General features: G+C 35.6%; 4 protein-coding genes across 4 annotated transcripts; all 4 read left to right on the plus strand.

Moving 5' to 3' along the window:
• Positions 1 to 2,975: 2,975 nt before the first annotated feature.
• Positions 2,976 to 4,554, plus strand: LOC132181452 (UDP-glycosyltransferase 74E2-like). Its single transcript, XM_059594687.1, has 2 exons — positions 2,976 to 3,682; positions 3,758 to 4,554. Exons 1-2 carry the CDS (start codon positions 3,038 to 3,040, stop codon positions 4,478 to 4,480), a joined length of 1,368 nt encoding a protein of 455 aa, XP_059450670.1. The 5' UTR covers positions 2,976 to 3,037; the 3' UTR covers positions 4,481 to 4,554.
• Positions 4,555 to 6,088: 1,534 nt separating this feature from the next.
• LOC132166158 (UDP-glycosyltransferase 74F2-like) lies at positions 6,089 to 7,768 on the plus strand. Its single transcript, XM_059576935.1, has 2 exons — positions 6,089 to 6,858; positions 6,927 to 7,768. Exons 1-2 carry the CDS (start codon positions 6,220 to 6,222, stop codon positions 7,650 to 7,652), a joined length of 1,365 nt encoding a protein of 454 aa, XP_059432918.1. The 5' UTR covers positions 6,089 to 6,219; the 3' UTR covers positions 7,653 to 7,768.
• Positions 7,769 to 13,030: 5,262 nt separating this feature from the next.
• LOC132181461 (mogroside IE synthase-like) lies at positions 13,031 to 14,930 on the plus strand. The gene is made up of 3 exons (XM_059594698.1): positions 13,031 to 13,769; positions 13,861 to 14,223; positions 14,417 to 14,930. Exons 1-3 carry the CDS (start codon positions 13,128 to 13,130, stop codon positions 14,777 to 14,779), a joined length of 1,368 nt encoding a protein of 455 aa, XP_059450681.1. The 5' UTR covers positions 13,031 to 13,127; the 3' UTR covers positions 14,780 to 14,930.
• A 4,738-nt stretch (positions 14,931 to 19,668) lies between these two features.
• LOC132167170 (mogroside IE synthase-like) lies at positions 19,669 to 21,229 on the plus strand. The gene is made up of 2 exons (XM_059578074.1): positions 19,669 to 20,325; positions 20,393 to 21,229. The coding sequence occupies exons 1-2, from the start codon at positions 19,675 to 19,677 to the stop codon at positions 21,113 to 21,115; spliced, it is 1,374 nt and encodes a 457-aa protein (XP_059434057.1). The 5' UTR covers positions 19,669 to 19,674; the 3' UTR covers positions 21,116 to 21,229.
• Positions 21,230 to 22,926: the final 1,697 nt, after the last annotated feature.

Consider the following 22,926-nt stretch of genomic DNA (forward strand, 5'->3'; position numbering starts at 1 on the left):
TTTGGTAGATGTCACATGGCAAACTAGAAGCCTGACAACATTTCTATTAAATATTTGGGTGGAAAAAAGGACAAAAATGAGTAATTTGAAAATTACGGATTATCTAATAAAAACTAAATTTTTTTTTTTTTTTTAAAAAAACAATTTTTACAAAGCATTAACAAACAAAACTCCCCTAAACAAATAATTACATAAATAATTATCTAATTTATTAATAATTTAAACATTTAAGTGCAATCTTTATTCCCTTGTCCGGAATATATTTTGTTTTTTCATGGTCAAGTCGAAAGAGCAGGCATCAATTTCAAAAGGAATTCAATAATTATAATTTCAAAATGTCTTTGGTGGTCTTTGACAATCCCTTTTCTTTTTCCTTTTTGCAAAAATATCAAAACATTAGTACAAGATACTTACAAAAAAAATAAAAATACTACAAACTTTTTTCACCTTTATGTCACATATCCACCAAAACATAGAAAAATATCTCATAAAAATCTTTTTACTATTTCATACTTCTTGTAGCATATTGAACCTTATGCAAATTATAGCACTTTTGGGGATCATGATCCCCTCCCATTATTTGAAGAAAATGAGAATCTCATATTCTCAATTTTGACGTTCAATTTGATCGTACGGACCATAGCTTGTCATGTGTTCCATTATAAATTAAATATTAAAATATTAATTAACTTTTAAAAAATAAATACAAATAAAAATAATAAAAAAATAAAATCAAATAACAAAAAAATAATAAAATAGTTGGGGTGACTGGCCACCCTAGTTGAGTTTAGGGGTGGCTTCGGCCACCCCCAAGGGAGCCACCCCCAAGGCCCAAAAAAAATTTTTAATTTTTTTTTTTAATTTGAACCTTGGGGGTGGCCGGACCACCCCAAAGGGCTATGGGGGTGGTTTCGGCCACACCCAGTCGGCCCTTGAGGGTGGCCGAAGCCACCCCTGATCCACCTTCAAGGGCCAAACCCATTATTAGAACTCATTATTTTCTTAAAATGGGTTTGGCCATTGGGGGTGGCCTATCCATCCCCAAGGGCTATGGGGGGTGGCCGAAGCCATCCCCAAAAGCCAATTGGGGGTGGCCGAAGCCACCCTCATTGCCTATGGGGGTGGTCCGGCCACCTCCAAAGTCCAAATCTGAAAAAATTTCAATTTTTTTTTGGCCCTTGGGACCCCTAAGGGCGAAGCCACCCCAGCTTTTTTATTATTTTTTAAAAGTTAATTAATATTTTTAGTATTTAATTTATAGTAAGACACGTGGCAAGCTGTATGATCAAATTGGACGGTCAGGATTGAGAATATGAGATTCTCATTTTCTACCAATAATTAATGAGAGGGAATCCTGATCCCACTTTTGGACCCTATAAATAGTTTTATTCTTGGTCAAGTAAAAAACAAAAAAAAAAACAAAAAAGGAAGCATAATATCAATTTACAAAACAAATTCATTAATTTTGTTTTAATCACCATTTGCGGATGAGTAAGGGAAAGAATCAGCATTCGCCACGTCAGAACTCTCTTAATTTAATGCTATCAAGCGATTAGAAAGCGCAGGAAAAGGAAGGCCGGTGTTTGCGGTGCATAAAGGCACATGGGAGAGAGTTTCCTGGTGATTGGAGTCTACGCCGAAGATCGGTGGACAGGTGTTTTAGGTTATGTACAGATTCTCTTACGATTTTGTTTTTTGTTTTTATTTTTTAGTTTTTGTCCTTTACATAAACCAAAAGACTTCCCTGATTATCATTTACTCCTTTAAATCAACTAAGCATTCTTTAAAAGTCATGTACAATTAATCCTTGCCCCGAGAATTGATGTAGACCAGAGTATGGGAGTTCATATTGAAGATTGGAGCATATGTGAGTGTGGATGTTTTTCACGGGACGATGCCAAAGGTGTCAGGACAAGATTACAAGCTCGCGCGGACGAACTGTTAAACAAACTGTCACACAAGCATTTGTTCGATAGCTTGTCTGAACGTGCTAGCAAACAGAGCACCCTAGGAAAGTCACAGTAATAATTCTCGAGATGTCCATTCGCTATGCTGTTCGGATGTGCTAGCAAAGGAGACATTTCAGAGGCGTCCATTCGCTAGTCTGTTCAAACGACCTGTAGACGTAGAATAAAAACGTGTTTTTATTAGTTTTGTTTCATTTCCGTCTGAATGTGAAAATGTCTCAACTGAACGGCTAGCGCAGTTTTGTTAAGCCAATTTTTTTTCCTTTTACCGCTAGGGATAGGAGTTTGGGAGTCAAGAAATACATATTTATAGTCCCAAGAACGTAGCTTTGTTATATATTATTAGTTTTTCAATAAGAAAACTCATAGTTTGAATTTCTTCTATATTTTTTCGTCAAATCCTAAATAGATGCTTGTGGTTTTGATAAGAATTCTTTAGATCCTTGATAGACTTAAAAATTTTAAGAAGTATTGTTTCTTTCTTGCTATTTATCTTTGCAACTGATGACGTCAAGAACCTACTACGTACCTTTGCTCAAACTGTGTCCAACACATTGAACCCAAATTGGTTTGTTGCCATAGGAAGTGAACTTCGAGCCCCCTAGCTGATAATGGTACATGATCCGTCTGTCCTAGACAAAACAAGTGGGTTTTTTGGTTGAAGCAAAAGCCAGATGGTACAATTGAAACAGAGAGATGTCATTGACTACACAAAAACTTCATGATCTTAGTTGCGTGATATGCTACTGCATGGTCTCCATGATCTCTAATATTATGATATACAGCCGTAGGATCTCCATCTTCATGGTTAACAAAAAACATATTATTTTTAATTTTGGTCTTTCATTTAAAATTCTACTTCGGCGATGTGGATATATATAGCACATGCATCCACAATGAGCTGTTTTCTCGTACGTTGTCTTTTTTCACACTAACTTTCACGTGAGTTGTGTGATTTTTTAATAAGCACAACTATTCAGATTCAGATTACATTTTGGCAAGCCCACACCATACAACTTCAGAGAGAAGGGTGAGAGATCTTGAAGTCGTAAAAGCAGGAATATTTGGAGATGGAAAGGAATGTCTACAGAGCTCATTGTTTAGTCTTAGCCTTTCCAGCACAAGGCCACATTAATCCCATGATGGCGTTCTCCAAGCGTTTGGAGCGCAAAGGAGTAAAAGTTACACTCGTTATTACCAAATCCATCTCCAACCCCATTCACAAAGAATCCCTCACCTCCATTACGCTCGAGACAATCTCCGACGGCTATGATGAAGGCGGGATAGCAAAAGCAGAGAGCATCCACGCCTATTTGGAGCGCTTCCGGCAAGTCGGGTCGCAAACTCTGGCTGAGCTCATTGAGAAAGTTTCTAGCTCAGGTTGTCCTGTTAGTTGTGTTGTTTATGATCCTTTTGTGCCTTGGGCTCTAGATGTTGCTAAGAAGTTTGGATTACTTGGGGCTGCGCTTTTCACACAACCTTGTGTTGTTAATAATATATACTACCATGTCCACAAAGGAGTGTTGAAAGTCCCTCTTTCAAAAACAGAAATTTTGCTTCCTGGATTGCCACCACTTGAATCTCAAGATATGCCATCCTTTATTTATGATTCCGTATCTTACCCGGCAGCCTTTGACATGTTTGTGGGTCAATTCACCAACCTTGATCAAGCTGACTGGGTTTTTGTCAACACTTTTTATGAATTGGAGCAAAAGGTAATTTTGTTTTGTTTTTTCGGATGATATTGAAAATAAAGCTGAATGATGTTGTTGATGAACTATTTTGTATAGGTGGTGGATTGGATGGCAAAGATATGGCCGTTGAGAACAATAGGACCAACTATACCATCAATGTTCCTAGACAAGCGACTTGAAGATGACAAAAACTATGGTTTCGACATCTTCAAACCAAACACTGATGCTTGCATGAAATGGTTAAATGGTCGACCGAAGGGGTCGGTTGTTTATGTTTCCTTTGGGAGTATGGTGGCTTTTGAAGTTGAACAAATGGAAGAAATAGCTTGGGGATTGAGAATGAGCAATAGATGCTTCTTGTGGGTTGTAAGGGAATCAGAGGAGGTAAAGCTCCCCAAAAACTTCGTGGAGGAGACGTCCGAGAAGGGATTGGTGGTTCGTTGGTGTCCTCAACTGGAGGTTTTGGCTCATGAGGCAGTGGGATGCTTTGTGACGCATTGTGGGTGGAACTCTACTTTGGAGGCCCTTAGCTTCGGGGTACCGATGGTCGGAGTCCCATATTGGTCCGACCAGAGCACAAATGCAAAGTATATTATGGATGTTTGGAAGATGGGGCTGAGAGCTCCAGTTGATGAGAAAGGAATAATCCGGAGAAAAGCAGCAGAACATTGCATCAGAGAAATAATGGAGGGAGAAAGAGGGAAAGAGATAAAGAAAATTGCCTTCAAGTGGAGGAAGTTGGCCAAAGAGGCTGTTGACGAGGGTGGAAGTTCTGATAAAAACATTGAAGAATTTGTAGCTAACTTGGTCCACTCTTAATTCTTAGGCGGAAATTATTGTCTATTTCCTAATTAAGTTGCAGATGTTTCTTCGTCGATCTGTGTGGTTATGTAATAAATTCGGCTTGTAAGATGTCATTTGTAATGACTCTGCTAGAATGATTCTAAACATATTTCTAAAAAATGTATTTTAACTTCCTTAAGAAAAATGGTCTTTGCGAAAATGAAAGAGGGCGAAAAATTCTTTTTGACTGTCTCAATAATATGCCATATTTTTATGATATATAGAATTTTTCGCCTGTCTCAATAATATGCCATATTTTTATGATATATATATATATATATATATATATATATGACATTTTTCAAGCGCTTAAAAACAACATGAATTTTATAATTTTAGAATCAACGACATCTTTAAAATCGTAAAAGATTATAATTTTATTTTTATTGCTTTTCGTTGTCTTTCTTTTATTGATTTTGATAGATTGGTCATGAGTAAACATGATCCGTGGTACCGTTTTGGTAGATGTCACATCGCAAGCTAGAAGCCTGACAACATTTCTATTAAATATTTGGATGGAAAAAAGGACAAAAAATGAGTAATTTGAAAATTACGGATTTTCTAATAAAAAAATTTACAAAGCATTAACAAACAAAAATTTAACAAGCATTAATCATCCAGTCAACGGACACCATATAGGAATACGAGGTGATCACTTGGGTCATTTGGTTGGATATATTCGTCGAGTAACACAATCCAAATTCGTTTGCTGCTATGCAAAGTGAACTTCAAGCCCTTCTGGATATATAATGGTACATGATTCCTCTGTTCTAGACCATCACATTGGAACATTATAAAAAACAAGCGAGTTTTTTGGTTGGAGCAAAAGCCAGACCGCACAGTTGAAACAGAGAGAAGTCATTGACTACACAAAGACTTCTAGTCCAATCATCAAAACAGCTACCATTTGCATTCTTCTCTCTCTAGGAATTCATTACACATAAGCAATTGGATGTATTTAATATTTTCTTTCATGATCACTTAACTGAATAGATGTTTATGCACTTCAGAAAAGAAGAAAGAAGTGTTTATGGAACAACCTAGTGACTTTGTGGATACTATGTATCCTGATCATGTGTGCAAAATCAACAAGGCACTCTATGGATTAAAATAAGCACCATGAGCTCGGTTTCATAGACTCGGGGTCGAGGGAGGGGTCAAATGCCCCCCCCCCTAGCTCTAAAAAATTTTCCTTACTATTTTATAGGATTTTTCGAATTGGACCAAGATTCACAACTCGCGGACTTGATTGATTGATTGATTTAATTTTTTGGTCACCCGTTGAAAATTAGGTTTTACATACGGTGAGACTAAAGTTGAAAACGATGAAAGGTAGGTTGAAGACGCACCGCGTAACGTTTTACTAATGTTTGAGAAACACTGTTTAACGCATAGAGAGGCAAAAACATGAAATAAAAGGCCGCAGATTCTTGGAGCTGTGCCCTACACAACCCTTGCAAATCAGGGAAGAAACCAACCAAATTCGTTGGTGATGCTTAATTGATCCCAAGCCTTATCGACACAGAACTTTTCTGTGCAGAGCTATCACTGAGACTATTACCCTTGAGGCCTTGAGGTCCCACGCGTTATCAGCAAGCTTTTTCTTTCACAACCACCACCACACTTGTACCTATTTTAATAGTAATTATAACACACAACAGAGACAAAGAGAAAGAGAGAGAGAGAGAGATCTCAAAATATCTGTGCAGGCAGAAATGGAGTCGGAAAAGAATGCGTACAGAGCACATTGTTTGGCCTTGACCTATCCAACCCAAGGCCACATTAATCCTCTCCTCGAATTCTCCAAGCGTTTGGAGCACAAAGGAGTAAAAGTTACTCTGGTTACCACCCACTTCATCTCCAAGACCATTCACAAAGAAGCCACCACCTCCATTGCCCTCGAAACCATCTCTGACGGCTATGATGAAGGCGGGAGAGCGCAAGCAGAGAGTATCAAAGCCTATTTGGAGAGCCTTCGGCGAATCGGGTCGCAAACTCTGGGTGAGCTCCTTGAGAAACTCTCAACCTCAGGCTGCCCTGTCGATTGTATTGTTTACGATGCTTTCTTGCCTTGGGCTCTAGATGTTGCTAAAAAGTTTGGGTTACTCGGAGCTGCAATTTTCACTCAATCTTGTGTTGTTGATAATATATTCTACCATGTACACAAAGGGGTGCTGAAAGTCCCTTTTTCGGAGGCTGAAGTTTTGCTTCCCGGGTCGCCAGCACTTGGACCTCAGGATATGCCGTTTTTCGGATCTTACCCGGCTTTTTTTGACATGATTGTGGATCAATTCTCCAACATTGATAAAGCTGACTGGGTTTTTGTCAACACTTTTTATGAGTTGGAGCAAAAGGTACTTAATCACCCTATTAATTTTGTCCTTTTCCTTTTTATGGATGATATTGATGAACTAATGTGTAGGTGGTGGATTGGATGGCAAAGATATGGCCGTTGAGAACAATAGGGCCAACTATACCGTCAATGTTCCTAGACAAGCGACTTGAAGATGACAAAAACTATGGTTTTGACATCTTCAAGCCAAACACCGATGCCTGCATGAAATTGTTAAATGGACAGCCAAAGGGCTCGGTTGTTTATGTTTCGTTCGGGAGTGTGGCTCCTATTGAAGTTGAACAAATGGAAGAAATAGCTTGGGGATTGAGAATGAGCAATAGATGCTTCTTGTGGGTTGTAAGGGAATCGGAGGAGGTAAAGCTCCCCAAAAACTTCGTGGAGGAGACGTCTGAGAAGGGATTGGTGGTTCATTGGTGTCCTCAACTAGAGGTCTTGGCTCACGAGGCAGTAGGATGCTTTGTGACACATTGTGGGTGGAACTCTACTTTGGAAGCCCTTAGCTTCGGGGTGCCGATGGTTGGAGTCCCATATTGGTCCGACCAGAACACGAATGCAAAGTATATTATGGATGTTTGGAAGATGGGATTGAAAGCTCCGGCTGATGAGGAAGGAATAGCCCGGCGAGAAGTAGTAGAACATTGCATCAGGGAAATAATGGAGGGAGATAGAGGGAAAGAGATAAAGAAAAATGCCTTTAAGTGGAGGAAGTTGGCCAAAGAGGCTGTTGACGAGGGTGGAAGTTCTGATAAAAACATTGAAGAATTTGTCGCTAAATTGGTCCAATACTCTTAATTCCTAGACAGAAATTCATGTCTGTTTCCAAAGTTGCAGCTGTCTTCGTCCAGTCTGAATTGTTATGTAATAAATTGATCTTGTAATGTGCCATTATGTAATGACTCTGCAATGAATAAAAAACTTGAACAAATTCTCAAACTTTTGAATTTTCTTATTCAGCTCAGCTTTTGCTAGGGGGAATAGAATCCTCTCCAATTCAAAATGGACTTGAGAATATTCAATTCATGGCTAAGATTTTTTCTTGGAAATCCTAAAACCACAAATAGAACACCTGTCCACTAACTAAAAATAATAATAAAATATTATTTTAGATTTAAATAAAAATAAAAAACAAAATAATAAAATATTAAGGACAATGGGTGGCCGAACCACCCCATTTTGGGGTTGGGTTGGCTTCGGCCACCCCCAAAGGCCAAATCTAAAAATAAAAATAATTTGTTTGGCTCTTAGGGGTGGCCAGACCACTCCTGTTGGGCCTAGGGGTGGCTCTGGCTTCGGCCACTAGTGGACAGACCACCCCCAGAGGCTTGGGGGTCGCTTACCACCCCAATGGCCAAACAAATTTTTTTTTTTTAGATTTGGTTATTAGGTGTTGGGACCACCCCAAGAGCCATAGAGTAACCAGGCCACCCGGACCTCCTCTGGGGTTCTTTGTTCGGCCACTCCTTAATATTTTATTATTTTGTTTTTTATTTTTATTTAAATTTAAAATAATATTTTATTATTATTTTTAGTTAGTGGACAAGTGTCCTATTTGTGACTTTAGGATTTCTAAAAAGAAATCTTAACCATAAACTGAATATTCTCTAGTCTAAAATAGACTGGAGAGAATCATATTTCTTGCTAGGTCTCCTAGCCTTATTGAATAATTGATTGGCATGGATTGGTTATTATTAGCCTTTTGGTAGATGACACATGTGACATGGGGAACTAGAAGAAGTGGGGAAAATGGACAAAAAATGCATATATGAAAGAGATGTGTCAATTACAATATCACATTGGGGAACCCAAAAGACAATAAAAAGTTGCTTCCATATATGGCATGTTGGAATTAGTAAGAGCTGACTCTTAGGTCATTTGCTTGGATATACTCGTGAGTCATGCATTTTTCATATATAGACAATTACAATTAAATAATTTTGAGAAAAAATTACAAGTTTTCTTCAAATTATCATATAATTGATAATGTTCTCTTTTAAAACTTTTAATTGTGACAATATTCTCTATAACTATAAACAAAAATTGTCTTTTGGAGCAACTGTGTATTACATATGAAAGCACTGAAATAGTATTAAATTTTGAAAACTTTTAATTGTGACAATATTCTCTATAACTACAAAAAAAAAAAAAAAAAAAATTGTCTTTTGGGGCAACTGTGTATTATATATGGAAGCATTAGAATAGTATTAAATTTTGTAATATGGTGAATTCTGAGGAGCAAACATTACAGTTTATTTGTTGGGCGAGTAATTCAAAAATCATGGGAAATGGCAAATGAAATTTCAAACATACTTTTGAAAATGTCAAGATTTGTGAGAATTGGAGCATTCCTTTGAGTATCTTGGTTCAAAATGGGTGACGAAGCTCTTTTTTTTCTTGGATGAGTGGTAGTATTTTTTTAGCTTGTGATTTTTTGGTAGGAGATCATTTGTAATTGTTTGATTTGAGTTTGGTTTTTTGTTGTTTGATGTAAAGAACTGACTTCCAACTTTCTTACTAGTGTGTTTGAATGAAAATTTATTCAAGAATAAAAAATTTAAAAAAATTGTCAATGTCTCCTCAAAAGTTATCCTAAGAATCAACTACTGTGTTTAGGAAAAGAGCCGTAAGAATCCCAGAAATTGTTGTACATTTGATCAAATAGAAACCAAAACCATAGTGACAAGAGGGAAAGAGAAAGATGCGTACGAGGGAAAGAGATAGAGTGATGTACCTTCAATGCGTCATCTTCCCATCGCAATGCAAGAAAGAGAGAGGGAGAGAGGAGCAAGAGAGAGAGAAGGAATCTGGAGGGAGAGATCGAAAGAAAGAGGGGGTGGCAGAAAATGGAAGGTTCGTGAAGGCATTAGAGAGCTTATTAGGGTATGAGCGAAATGGCATCGTATTTGAAACTATTTACCGGCACTCCAACAAACGCCGATAATACTTATGCCGGTTGGCGCTTTGACAAACACCAACAATATTATCTCATTTTACCCTCACGTGTGGGTGTTTCAACAAAGTGCCAATAAATATATTGCCCATCTGGGATGGCGCGCTGCCACCCCTAGGCCAAATTTGGTGGGAGTAGTGGCGCATTCACCCCTATGGTCTAAGGGTGCCTCGCGCCACCCCCAAATCTGGTGGGAGTGGCCGCGCGCCACCCCAGCCACCCATGGGGTGGCTGTGCGCCATCTCAGATGGGCAGGCCGCCCGCACCTCTCTTTGGGGTGGATTCTCCTCTTTGGAAGGTTATCTTTCAATTTTGTTTTTTTAAAAAAAAATTAATTAATTAATTTTTTTTTTTAATTCAGATTTGATATAAATCAAGTGTGATTGTGTTTGTTTTTGAGTTTTTTTTTTCCTCTTTGTATATCCCTTCGTGTGTAAGCAAGCCGTGTGACTTTATATATGTATTTGATTATCTTTTATGAATAGAATTCCGTTTCCATTTCTCAGCTGCTGAAGCCACAAAGAAATAATTGATATCAAAAAATTAAAATGGAAATTAATTGCAAAAAAGAAGAAATGCATTTGGCACTTTTTTTTCATTAGTGATCACATTTGAGTCATCACCAATGGTCCTATAATTAGCGATGATGTCATGATACCATTAGCAATGACGCAAAATGTCCTTGCTATTGATCATATAATTAGTAACCACATTTTGAGTTGTCGCTAGAGCTACCACTTTCAACAATATTAACAACGATTTTGGATTGTCAATAAAGACGTTTTTTCGAGTACAACTATATAATATACTGTAATGCAACACTGCTCTTTACGCAAGTGAGACCAGAACTACTAACTACGGAGGAAGGGGTAATGTTACAACTTACAATATACATATCCATCTAAATAAGTATAGTCCATCATAATACTCTAAAAAGAAAAAGAGATTGAAGGTGATATAGATCGGAATGCCTCGTCTGCAATCTTGTTTGCAGCCCATCCGGACGAGCTCAACCCGAGAGTCTTTGTCTGGAGCTCATCTACCGCAAGTCTAGATGCTTATGTTATTTCACTGTTTTTTATGGTTTTAAGTCGTGGCTGTCCAGATGGCCATAAGTCCAGTCCGGACAGGCCGCCGTAGCTTTATTTTATTTAAACCTCTTTTATTTCATGTTTTATTAGGTTTAGGGTTTTAGAAGCCTTTATTTCGTATTTTATTAGATTTAGGGCTTTAGGGGTCTATAAATACATACTTATAGCCTCCACAAAAGTCAGTTTATGTTTATTATTGAGTTTTATTAATGAGAATACTCATAGTTGAATTATTATTATTTTTTCCTTTAAACTTTAGATATACTCTATTGTTTTTAGAAGAATTCTTAGATATTCGATAGAATCTAGATCTAGAATTGTTTATATGTTCTTTTCTTGTTGTTATTTGCTGCAGCTCACCCACCAAGTCGGGCTGCATCAGAAGGCTACATATTAAGACTTAAAGTCTATTTGGGATTGCGTTTGAGAAATATAGCTTTTAAGTTAGCTTTTGAGCAAAAACTTCATTTTTAAGCTTTTGTCAAAAGTGTTTTTTAGCAATTTTTAGACTTTTTAGATCCCTTAAAAGTGCTTTTAATTTCTTTTTACCAAACAAATACTTTTTTCTTCAAACAGACTATTTTAACGTTAAAAGTACTTTTAGACCCCTCAAACGCAATTCTAAATAGGCCCTTAATTAAATTCCAACGATTAAGTCCAGAAAAAAAGAAAAAAAAAAAAAATCAGTGGTTGAAATGTATTTTCTAGCTACCTTATCTAATATGCAATCTATAAAAAAAGAAAGAAATTCAGTGGTTGAAATGTATTTTCTAGCCGCCTTATCTAATATGCAATCTTCGGTCCAATGAATGAAACTCCGATGAATGATTTCCTACGACTTTTAGCTCTTTTCTCCTTTTCTCCTTTTGTCTTTTTTTGTTTTTTATTTTTTATTTTTTTCTGACAAAGCTATATATTTTTTCTGACAAAGTATAATGTCGTAAATTTCTGTTTGTTCGACTGGAGTACTTGATCGCGATGTAACATAAAGAGATGATAAAAAATTTATTTTTCATCTGATGTTTTACCAATTTTCATATAGTAAAAAATGAATCCACCATTAAAATTTGTATGAAATTCACATGAGTTTAAAAATCTAATGATAAATTCATTAATTAGATTTGTAAAAATAGATGCTCGAGAGAATAATGCATGTGTAACATGTCTTAATAACATATATTTTACTATTTTTATTTCATTTTTATTTTTTAAGTAATATTTTCAATATTTTTAGTGATAAAGGCAAAATTGGTTTAGCCTAAATTATACATCATTTCATGTGGTATAAAAAATAATTTATAAGTTCTTATAATTGACATAAATTACAAATAAATTACAAATTACTCTATGTGATAAAAATAATAATTTATAGGTCCTCAGGGTAAGCCAAAATAATTAACAATTTGCTTCATGAATCAATTTTCATTAAGCAACTTAACATAATCTGTTACTTTGTCACGTCATATCCAATAGAAATGTGACACATGTTATTATTAATTTATAACTTTAAAAATTGACAACTAGGATTTTTCACATTATTTTAGGACACCAACTAAGATTACACATCTGTCATCACTCCACGTTATACTGTTACAGTAAATTAATCAAATCTCTTCTACTCTCAAAATATTACTCCGTGCATAACCCTCCCTTATTTTCATTTTTCTCGCCACGATTTAGGAGCATTTTGCGAAAATTTGACATGTAGTGAGGCTGATGTGTAATCTTAGCGGGATGTAAAAAAAAAAAAAAAAAAAAATCCTAATTGTTATTTTTGAAAGTAAAAAATTAATAATAACAGATGTCACGTTTTTATTGGGTATGACGTGGTAAAGTAATGAATTTTGTTAAGTTATTTATGGGAAATTGATTTCAGGAAGTAAAAAAAATTGTTATTTTGGCTTACCCCGAGAACTTCTGAGTTATTTTTTATACCACATGTAATGATTTGTAATTTAGGCCATAGATAATAATATATAAGCTATAGCATATGCCGGAGTATATAACATGAAAAGGTGAAAAGGACTTGAAACAACTTTTAAAGCATTCTTATAATAAAGCAACACACACCACAGAATTCGAGATTCATCTTATTTGATAATTAAGGACACCGCAGAATTTCGTATACAAATTGTTCACTTCATGTTCTCATTTATATATCAGAAGGTACTCAAACACATACAGAGAGAGAGAGACATCTTGAAGTTGTAAAAGCAGGAATATTTCGAGATGGAAAAGAATGTCTACAGACCTCATTGTTTGGTCTTACCATTTCCAGCACAAGGCCATATTAATCCCATGATGCAATTCTCTAAGCGTTTGGAGCACAAAGGGGTAAAAGTTACAGTGGTTATTACCAAATCCATGTCCAACACCATCCAAAAAGAAGCCACCTCCATTGCTCTCGAGACAATCTCTGACGGCTATGATGAAGGCGGGTTAACACAAGCAGAGAGCGTCCACGCCTATTTGGAGCGTTTCCGGCGAGTCGGGTTTCAAACTTTGACTGAGCTTATTGAGAAGCTTTCTAGCTCAGGCTGCCCTGTTGATTGTGTTGTTTATGATCCTTTCTTGTCTTGGGGTCTAGACGTAGCCAAAACGTTTGGCTTACTCGGGGCTGTGTTTTTCACTCAATCTTGTGTTGTTGATAATATATACTACCATGTCCACAAAGGAGTACTGAAACTCCCTCTCTCAGAGACTGAAATTTTGCTTCCTGGGTCGCCACCACTCAAACCTCAGGATTTGCCTTCCTTCATTTATGATTTTGGATCCTACCCGGCTTACTATGACATCTTGGTGGGTCAATTCTCCAACGTTGATAAAGCTGATTGGGTCCTTGTCAACACGTTTTATGAATTGGAGCAAGAGGTAAGGACTTGTGTTTATTAGTTTCCTCCACTTCTTTTTCTTTTTCTTTTGAAAAGCTTAATTATATTGCTTGATTTTGATTCTTTTGTAGGTGGTGGATTGGATGGGAAAGATATGGCCATTGAGGACAATAGGACCAACTATACCATCTATGTTCCTAGACAAGCGACTTGAAAATGACAAAGAGTATGGTTTGAGCATCTTCAAGCCCAACACCGATGCTTGCATGAAATGGTTAAATGATCGTCCAAAGGGGTCGGTTGTTTATGTTTCTTTTGGGAGTTTTGCCGAACTTCAAGTTGAGCAAATGGAAGAACTAGCTTGGGGATTGAAAATGAGCAACATGAGCTTCTTGTGGGTGGTGAGGGCATTAGAAGAGTCAAAGCTCCCCAAAACTTTTGTGGAGGAGACGTCCGAGAAGGGATTGATAGTTCATTGGTGTCCTCAGCTAGAGGTTTGTTTAAATCACTACTTATCTTAAAAGCTTAACAAACTGATAAAAAATAAATGAATTTAATTATTTAATTTATATTCTAACACATTTTAATTGTAATGAGCGGTGAATGATGGAGATGGGGTTAACACTAAGACCTTTGCTCTAATAATAGAAATTAATGAATTTAATCATTTAATTTATATTTTAACAGGTTTTAACTCACGAGGCCGTGGGATGCTTTGTTACACAATATTGTGGATGGAATTCTACGTTGGAGGCCCTCAGTTTTGGTGTTCCGATGGTTGCAGTGCCACAATGGACAGACCAAAGCACGAATGCAAAGTATATTATGGATGTTTGGAAGATGGGACTAAAAGCTCCGGCTGATGAGAAAGGGTTAGTCAGGAGGGAAGCTCTTGAACATTGCATCAGGGAAATAATGGAGGGAGAGAGAGCGGAAGAGATAAAGAAAAATGCTTTAAAATGGAGGAAATTGGCCAAAGAGGCTGTTGACGAGGGTGGAAGTTCTGACAAAAACATTGAAGAATTTGTAGCGAAATTGGTTCATTCCTAAGTCCAACATAGAACACATCCATTTCCGAAGTTGCTGCTGTTTATGACAAATGCCGTTCATGTAATAATTGTGGATTGGTTCAAATTATATATATCTTAGTTACTTCTTGTTCAATATACACACTTCAATAAATTTTTTATTTTACTCTCTATTTTCTTTAAATATTCTTTTTGTGTGGTTAAAAATGTGAAAGAAAAGGGAGGAGAGATAATGAAAAAAGAAAAAAAGAAAAAGAGAGAATTATTTTTTTTTTAAAAAAAAACTTTTGTAGTGTGAATAGTAAATAGGCAGAAGAGCATGTTTATTGTTCACACTACGGAAAAATGTTAAGGTAGCTACTCTGTCCAATGTAGAAAATAGCTCATAATAGTCAAATTTAGCTATTATGAATCATTTGCCTATTCGGCTAGCTAGATATTCTCTTATAGTTTAATTAGTCTCTGTTGTTGATTTTTTTCCTATTTGTTGTTGGCTTTTTTTTTTTTTTGTTGGAAGTGTCTGCAGTTTCTCTGGTGTTTCAGCTTTGCTGAAGTGTTTCTCTATTGTGTTTGGTTGTTAATAAAGTTCTTATTCATAGAATAACAAAAAAATTAAAAAATTAAAAAGTAGAAATGGAGAACTAAGGAAAGAATACTAGGATTTCGATTTTCCAATGATTGAAATTTACAAACTGTTGTATATACACTTGTGAGATTTGTATCTCACATTGAAGAAATATTAAAAAAAAAAAAAAAAAACACAATAATACTTAATATACATAAGTAGACTCAATTCTATTAGCTTAGATTTTTGAGTTAGAAAGAGAGTCCTAATATGTATATTAATTTACTCTTATTTAACTCCTTGTTGCTTCTCTCCTCAACCCAAACAAAGATGAAATGCAATGAATCTACATCCAATAATTATGAGCTACTAATTTTTGACTTTCAAAGCTTTCTTCCACAGTATTTTACTAATTTGCAAGGAAGCCCTTTTGCAATGCAAACCCATTCAAAGCCACTAGCCTCAATGCAAATTTCTGTAGTTGTTTTCTCCTCGTCCTTTTCCTCACAAAGCTATAACTTTTACATGAGTTGTGAGGAACCTTCTCTCCTTTTCTTTCCGACTAAACTTACACGAGGAAGGTTTTGGCAAGTGAATATAATTATTTAAAGGGTTAAATCAAAAAATAGTCCATATGCTTTTCGTGCTTGTCAATGTACTTATTGGGTTTTAGAAAGTTATAAAATTTGTCTTTGGCTTTTATGAGCTTTTATACATTTACTCATGTTATTCTTAACCTAACAAAAATGCTTTCTCATAAAACACATCAAACTAGATCCCACAAGACAACAAAACATCAAAGTTGCCATCATCGGGCATGTGTTGCATTAAACCAACCAGTCAACCGACCATATAGGAACACCAGCTGACTTTTAGGTTTTGACAAATTTCGTTACTCACTTTTTGATAAATGAACGCATCTAAAAAATTTGGATTTATTGTGTAGTAATCTCATAAGTTAAAAAGGCTGATTATACATGATTTGAACCTTGATTCAAATTTCAAGGGATGTGCTCCATCTTCTTAAATCTATACATAATAGACTTTCTGTAAGCCGAAAATATATTGTAAAATAAGAGAATTTATTCTTCTAAAATCTATCACTTTTTTCTTTATATATTTTTATGTGACAATAAAAATTATTATTAATAGTAATTTATTTAAATTTTAATAGTCTTTTTAGTGTTATGTCAAATTATGAAGTTTGAACATGTAAAAGTGTACGTAAATTTTTTTTTTTATTTTTTATTTTTTTATTTTTATAATGATATGCTTGGGTGCACTGGAAAAATTAAAAAAAAAAAAAAAAAAAAAGGTTATTTGGTTGGATATACGTACTCGAGACTGAGACATTTTGTCATTTTTCATAGAACAATTACAATTAAATATTTGTTTCTCTTTTATATATTTTGGTAGCAAATCATTGCACCTAGCTAACGCAAGCCATGACGCTTTTGGACCCATAGATTTTTTTGTTTGCATGGTACGTCAAGTCAAAAAAAGAAGCATAAACTACAAAACAAATTCATTAATTAACATCTCAAATTATAAATTTAAGGGAAAAGTCTACATACCCCCTCAAACTACTACTCAATTAATAATCTTCTTTTCAAACTTTTAATTATGACAATGTCCTCTTTAAACAACTAAAAATTGTCAATGTTCCCCTAATAACAAAATTACCCTTAGTAAAAAAAAAAAATAAATAATAAACTTCTAGAAAAAACCTAATAAAAAAAAAAAAAAAAAATCCAAAGTGTGGCAAATTTTAAATTAAAAAAAAAAAAATCCTTTTTATAAGAAAAAAAAATTAAAAAATTTCGATTTCATTTTTTCTTTGTTATAAAAATTGAAAATTTTTGTTTTGTTTTATAACTTTTTTAAATAAAAATTTCTTTTTAAAAAAATTAACAATTTTCGTTTAAGAAAATAAAATTTTTTTATTTTCGAAAACAAATTTTTTTTTTTTTAAAAAAAAATGTTTTTTTTTTTTTAAATAAAAATTTCCGTTTGAAAAAAAAAATTAAAATTTTCGTTTAAAAAATAGAACTATTTTTTTTTTTTTTAAAAAAAAAAAAATCGTTCCTTTTAAATTAAAATTTTCATTTAAAAAAAATTATTATTATTATTTTGAATTTATAAGGGTATTTTTGACTTATTGAGAAATATATAGGGACATTTTTATTTTTTTGTTAGCCTTGGGGGACATTGACAATCTTTTGGTGATTTTGAAGGAACATTGTCACAATTGAAAGTTTGAGGAAAAAATTGTCAATTGTGTAGTAGTTTGAGAAGATGTGTAGACTTTTTCCTAAATTTAAACTTCAAATTTATATTGTTGAATAAATATGTCCTCTCTGTTGAGGGTAGCTATACGAATATGAGCCGTTTGAACTTTTGAAAAATACGTAGGTGTATTGTACATTTCTTCTTATCAACTTAATAATTAAGTGATTAACTTTATTTCTTCTTATCAACTTAAGCTTATGAAAAAAAATTGTGATTTAACACATATTGATCAGAATCTATGCCAAAGATTGGTGGACAAGTGTTTTAGGTTCTGTACAGATTCTCTTACGATTTTGTTTGTTGCACCCTTTTTTTTCCGGGATTGCTCTTTTTTTTTTTTTTTTTTTTTTTTTTTTTTTATCCTTTCCATAAACAAACCTAAAGACTTTCCTGATTATCATCTCTATCACTCCATAAAATCAACCAAGCATCCTTTAAAAGTAATGTACAAGCAATGCTTACACCGAGAACTTACCACCTTTGCTCAAACTGTGTCCAACCTAAAGTTGGTTTAACATATAGTCTACATTCATACACTAAAACTCTATACCCTACATCATGCTTTTATTGAATAGTTTAATAGTACATAGGAAGCCTTAATATATACAAGCCAAAAAAAGAGAGGCTCTTGTATATGAACAATGTGAGACAAACTCAAATATTCTTCACTACAAATTGGTTTGATGCTATGGAAAGTGAACTTAAGCCCTACTGGATAACAGTAGATGATCCCTCTGTTCTACCTCATCACACTGGAATATTATAAAAAACAAGTGGGTTTTTTGGTTGAAGCAAAAGCCAGATGGTACAGTTGAAAAACAGAGAGATCCATGTCATTGACTACACAGACTTTTAGTCCAATCATCGAAACAGCTACCATATCCATTCTTCTCTCTCTAGGCCAATCAAGTAATTGGATGCATCCAATGTTTTCCTTCATGGTCACATAACTGAAGATGTGTTTTGCACGTCAAAAAAGAACAGGTGTTATGGAACAACTTACTGGCGTCGTGGATACTATGTATCTTGATCATGTGTGCAAATCAACAAGACACTCTATGGATTAAAACAAGCACCGTGAGCTTGGTTCAAAGAGTCTCAGCAGCTCTACTTCATTTGGGCTTAATTGAATCTTCAATTCGGTGGTGATGCTTAATTGATCCCAAGCCTTATCGACAGAGGAAACTTCTATAAACAGCAGAGACAACTTTTCTGTGCTATAAACCTAATTCACTTCATTAGCCTTGAGGCCTTGAGGTCCCACGCTTTGTTAGCAAGCTTTTTCTTTTACAACCACTGTTAGGAAATTGATAATAAATTGGCAACCAATTTCTCCTAACCCTTTATGCAAAAGACAAGTTTAAAAAGAAAACACACAAGAACACACATCAATCACACATGTACATAAAGAGTTTACGTGGTTCAGCCCAAAACCTGGCCTACGTCCACCAACAAGAGAGTTCCATTATGAGCAAATTTTTACAACTCACAATACATGCCCATACCACCAAAATACACTTTACCCAGAGAAAAGCCTCACATGCTCATCTCAATACAAGTGATAATTGAATTAAGGACAAAACACTCACTCTCTTGTCCATCCCCTCCCCTCCCTAGCTCTCTTCTCTCTTCCTTACATTGAAGAAGCTCTTCCTTGGGATCTCTTCTTAGGGATTCAGAGATAATTTCCTTTCTTCTACAGCTCTCCTTATATAGGAGCAGAAGGGTTGGTGAGTAACATGAAAAGTTCATGGTTGGTGCAACAACCATGCACTATTCCTTCAACCGCTTGGTTGGTACAACAACCTTTTACTATTCCTTTAACGTCTTCTAGAAGATACTACTATTGTTTACTCTTTTGCTTCATTTTTCGGCAATCTCCCAGAGAATAGTATAGCATGCCAATTTTTCTCCTTCAAGGATTTATGGCAGCCACCTTTGACTTATGAAAAACAAGTCATAACCAACAACCACCACCACCACAGCTTGTACCTATTTTAATATTAATAGGGACATAAAGAGAGAGAGAGAGAGAGAGATATCTCAAATCTGTGAAGGCAGAAATGGAGTTGGAAAAGAATGTGTACAGAGCACATTGTTTGGTCTTAACCTATCCAGCCCAAGGCCGCATTAATCCTCTGCTTGAATTCTCCAAGCGTTTGGAGCACAAAGGAGTAAAAGTCACTGTGGTTACCACCCACTTCATCTCCAAGACCATTCACAAAGCGGAAGCCACCTCCATTGCTCTCGAGACCATCTCTGATGGCTACAACGACGGCGGGAGAGCAAAAGCAGAGAGCATCCACGCCTACTTGGATAGCTTCCGGCGAGTCGGGTCTCAAACTCTGGCTGAGCTCCTTGAGAAACTCTCTAACTCAGGCTGCCCTGTCGATTGTATTGTTTACGATGCTTTCTTGCCTTGGGCTCTAGATGTTGCTAAAAAGTTTGGATTACTCGGAGCTGCAATTTTCACTCAATCTTGTGCTGTTGATAATATATACTACCATGTACACAAAGGGGTGCTGAAAGTCCCTCTTTCGGAAGCTGAAATTTTGCTTCCCGGGTCGCCAGCACTTGGACCTCAGGATATGCCGTCTTTCGTTTACGATTTCGGATCTTACCCGGCTGTTCTTGACTTGATTGTGGATCAATTCTCCAACATTGATAAAGCTGACTGGGTTTTTGTCAACACTTTTTATGAGTTGGAGCAAAAGGTAATTAATCACCCTATTAATTTTGTCCTTTCTTTTTTATGGATGATATTGATGAACTAATGTGTAGGTGGTGGATTGGATGGCAAAGATATGGCCGTTGAGAACAATAGGGCCAACTATACCATCAATGTTCCTAGACAAGCGACTTGAAGATGACAAAAACTATGGTTTTGACATCTTCAAGCCAAACACCGATGCCTGCATGAAATTGTTAAATGGTCAGCCAAAGGGCTCGGTTGTTTATGTTTCGTTCGGGAGTGTGGCTCCTATTGAAGTTGAACAAATGGAAGAAATAGCTTGGGGATTGAGAATGAGCAATAGATGCTTCTTGTGGGTTGTAAGGGAATCGGAGGAGGTAAAGCTCCCCAAAAACTTCGTGGAGGAGACGTCCAAGAAGGGATTGGTGGTTCGTTGGTGTTCTCAACTGGAGGTCTTAGCTCATGAGGCAGTGGGATGTTTTGTGACGCATTGTGGGTGGAACTCTACTTTGGAGGCCCTTAGCTTTGGGGTGCCGATGGTCGGAGTTCCATATTGGTCCGACCAGAACACGAATGCAAAGTATATTATGGATGTTTGGAAGATGGGGCTAAAAGCTCCGACTGATGAGGAAGGAATAGTTCGGCGAGAAATAGCAGAACATTGCATCAGGGAAATAATGGAGGGAGATAAAGGGAAAGAGATAAAGAAAAATGCCTTTAAGTGGAGGAAGTTGGCCAGAGAGGCTGTTGACGAGGGTGGAACTTCTGATAAAAACATTGAAGAATTTGTAGCCAAATTGGTTCAATCCTAAGTCCAACATAGAACACATGGCCATTTCCTAAGATGCGGCTGTTTATGACAAATGCCATTTATGTAATAATTGTGGATTGGTTCAAATTATATATATCTTTGATAGCTTCCATTTGATAGATAACGAGCTTGGCGGCAAATAAACAAAATGACTAATGGAAAAAAAGGACCATCCCAAAGCAAAAGAATATTACTCTATAAAAGGGGCTTGCACCAACTTTGAAAAACCAGAGTCTTATACTGACCACCCAGTCTAGAAATATTACTCTATTCAAAATGTTTTCTCATAAAACACATCAAAGTACATCCCACAAGACAACAAAACCTCAAAGTTTGCTATCATCCGGCATATGTTGCATTAAACCAACCAGTCAACCGACCATATAGGAACACCAGCTGACTTTTAGGTTTTAACAAATGATACACACTTTTTTCTGTATAGGCGAGAGAATACACTGTACCCTTAAAGTTTTACCTCATTTTTAATTTAGCCTCATGATGTAAACTAGAAAGTTAAGGATTCCATAAAAAAGAGCGATGATTCGCACCGACGAGTCCTACTAAAAATGCCATATTTTGAGTTTTGGAATTTGAGCAAGCTTTGCGGCATTGGAAAGATAACTCAAATATCTATAAAGTTATGTTACAAGAGTTTGCTAATTCCGATGTTTACTAGGTCCAAAGGACCTCCGTTCGTAGGCCGTTCACAAGTAATCCGAATGGGCCTCTTCCGGAAGTCACCATAGTAAAACCCGAGATATCTGTTCGTAAGCTGTCCAAATGGCCCTATATATGTTATGTTTCGGTTTTTACTTAGTTTTGGGTTGTTTTACGTATTTTAAATTCAGTTATTTGGGTGACCGACCGAACAGGCACTATAGAGTTTCACTTCGATTTAGTTTTGTATTTTTATTAGGTTTAGGGTTTGGGGGCTATAAATACATACTTTATAGACCTTAAAACACAGTTCTTGTTTATGATTGAATTTTGTTCAATAAGAAGCCTCAGAGTTGAGCGTTCTTCTATTTTTCCTTCAAAACCTATAGAGTATCTAGTGTTTTAGAGAATATTTCGTAGATTCTTTGATATAATCAAAATCTATATATATATGTTCTTTATTGTCGTTCATCGTTGCTGCCCACTAAGTCATGCTACCTTACCCCAAATATTTAAAAATTGGCAATGTACTCCAAGAAAATATTAAAAATTTGTAATGTGAGTCAGCCATTTCTGTCTAATTTGACAGAAAATGGCTCATGTGCATTTTTCTGTCTCAACTTTCTAAAAATATCCCATATTTTTTGAAAAAAAATAAAAAATAAAAAATACTCACAATTACATTAAAAAAAAAAAAAAAAATTGGTGATGACCAGCCAGGTGGGGGTGATCTGAGCACCCCATGGCCAAAAGTCACCCCAAATGACCAAAGAGAGTGCCTACAACCACTTTCAATTTTATCTAAAAGTTAATAGTAATTTATTATAAATTTTATATTTAGTGTTGTCAAATTATGAACGTTTGAAAAAATGTTAAAGTGTATGTAACATTTTCCTTGAATGATTTGCTTGGATGCATAGAAAAGAAAAAAAAAATGTTATTTGGTTGGATATACACTCGAGAGTGAGACATTTTGTCATTTTTCATAGAACAATTACAATTAAATATGTGTTTGTCTTTTATATATTTCGGACTTTTGGTAGATCATTGCACCTAGCTAACGCAAGCTATGACGCTTTTGAACCCATGGATTTTTTTTGTTTTCATGATACGTCAAGTCAAAAAACAGAAGCATAAACTACAAAACAAATTCAT

Source organism: Corylus avellana, chromosome ca1, assembly GCF_901000735.1.
Source record: "Corylus avellana chromosome ca1, CavTom2PMs-1.0".
NCBI classification, from domain to species: domain Eukaryota; kingdom Viridiplantae; phylum Streptophyta; class Magnoliopsida; order Fagales; family Betulaceae; genus Corylus; species Corylus avellana.

Bases quoted from the DNA above. Each gene is read 5' to 3' on its own strand.
- LOC132166158 (XM_059576935.1), top strand. From the start codon at position 6,220: ATGGAGTCGGAAAAGAATGCGTACAGAGCACATTGTTTGGCCTTGACC. The intron at 6,859-6,926 runs GTACTTAATCAC...ACTAATGTGTAG, and splicing joins TTTATGAGTTGGAGCAAAAG to GTGGTGGATTGGATGGCAAA.
- LOC132181452 (XM_059594687.1), top strand. From the start codon at position 3,038: ATGGAAAGGAATGTCTACAGAGCTCATTGTTTAGTCTTAGCCTTTCCA. The intron at 3,683-3,757 runs GTAATTTTGTTT...TATTTTGTATAG, and splicing joins TTTATGAATTGGAGCAAAAG to GTGGTGGATTGGATGGCAAA.
- LOC132167170 (XM_059578074.1), top strand. From the start codon at position 19,675: ATGGAGTTGGAAAAGAATGTGTACAGAGCACATTGTTTGGTCTTAACC. The intron at 20,326-20,392 runs GTAATTAATCAC...ACTAATGTGTAG, and splicing joins TTTATGAGTTGGAGCAAAAG to GTGGTGGATTGGATGGCAAA.
- LOC132181461 (XM_059594698.1), top strand. From the start codon at position 13,128: ATGGAAAAGAATGTCTACAGACCTCATTGTTTGGTCTTACCATTTCCA. The intron at 13,770-13,860 runs GTAAGGACTTGT...ATTCTTTTGTAG, and splicing joins TTTATGAATTGGAGCAAGAG to GTGGTGGATTGGATGGGAAA. The intron at 14,224-14,416 runs GTTTGTTTAAAT...ATATTTTAACAG, and splicing joins ATTGGTGTCCTCAGCTAGAG to GTTTTAACTCACGAGGCCGT.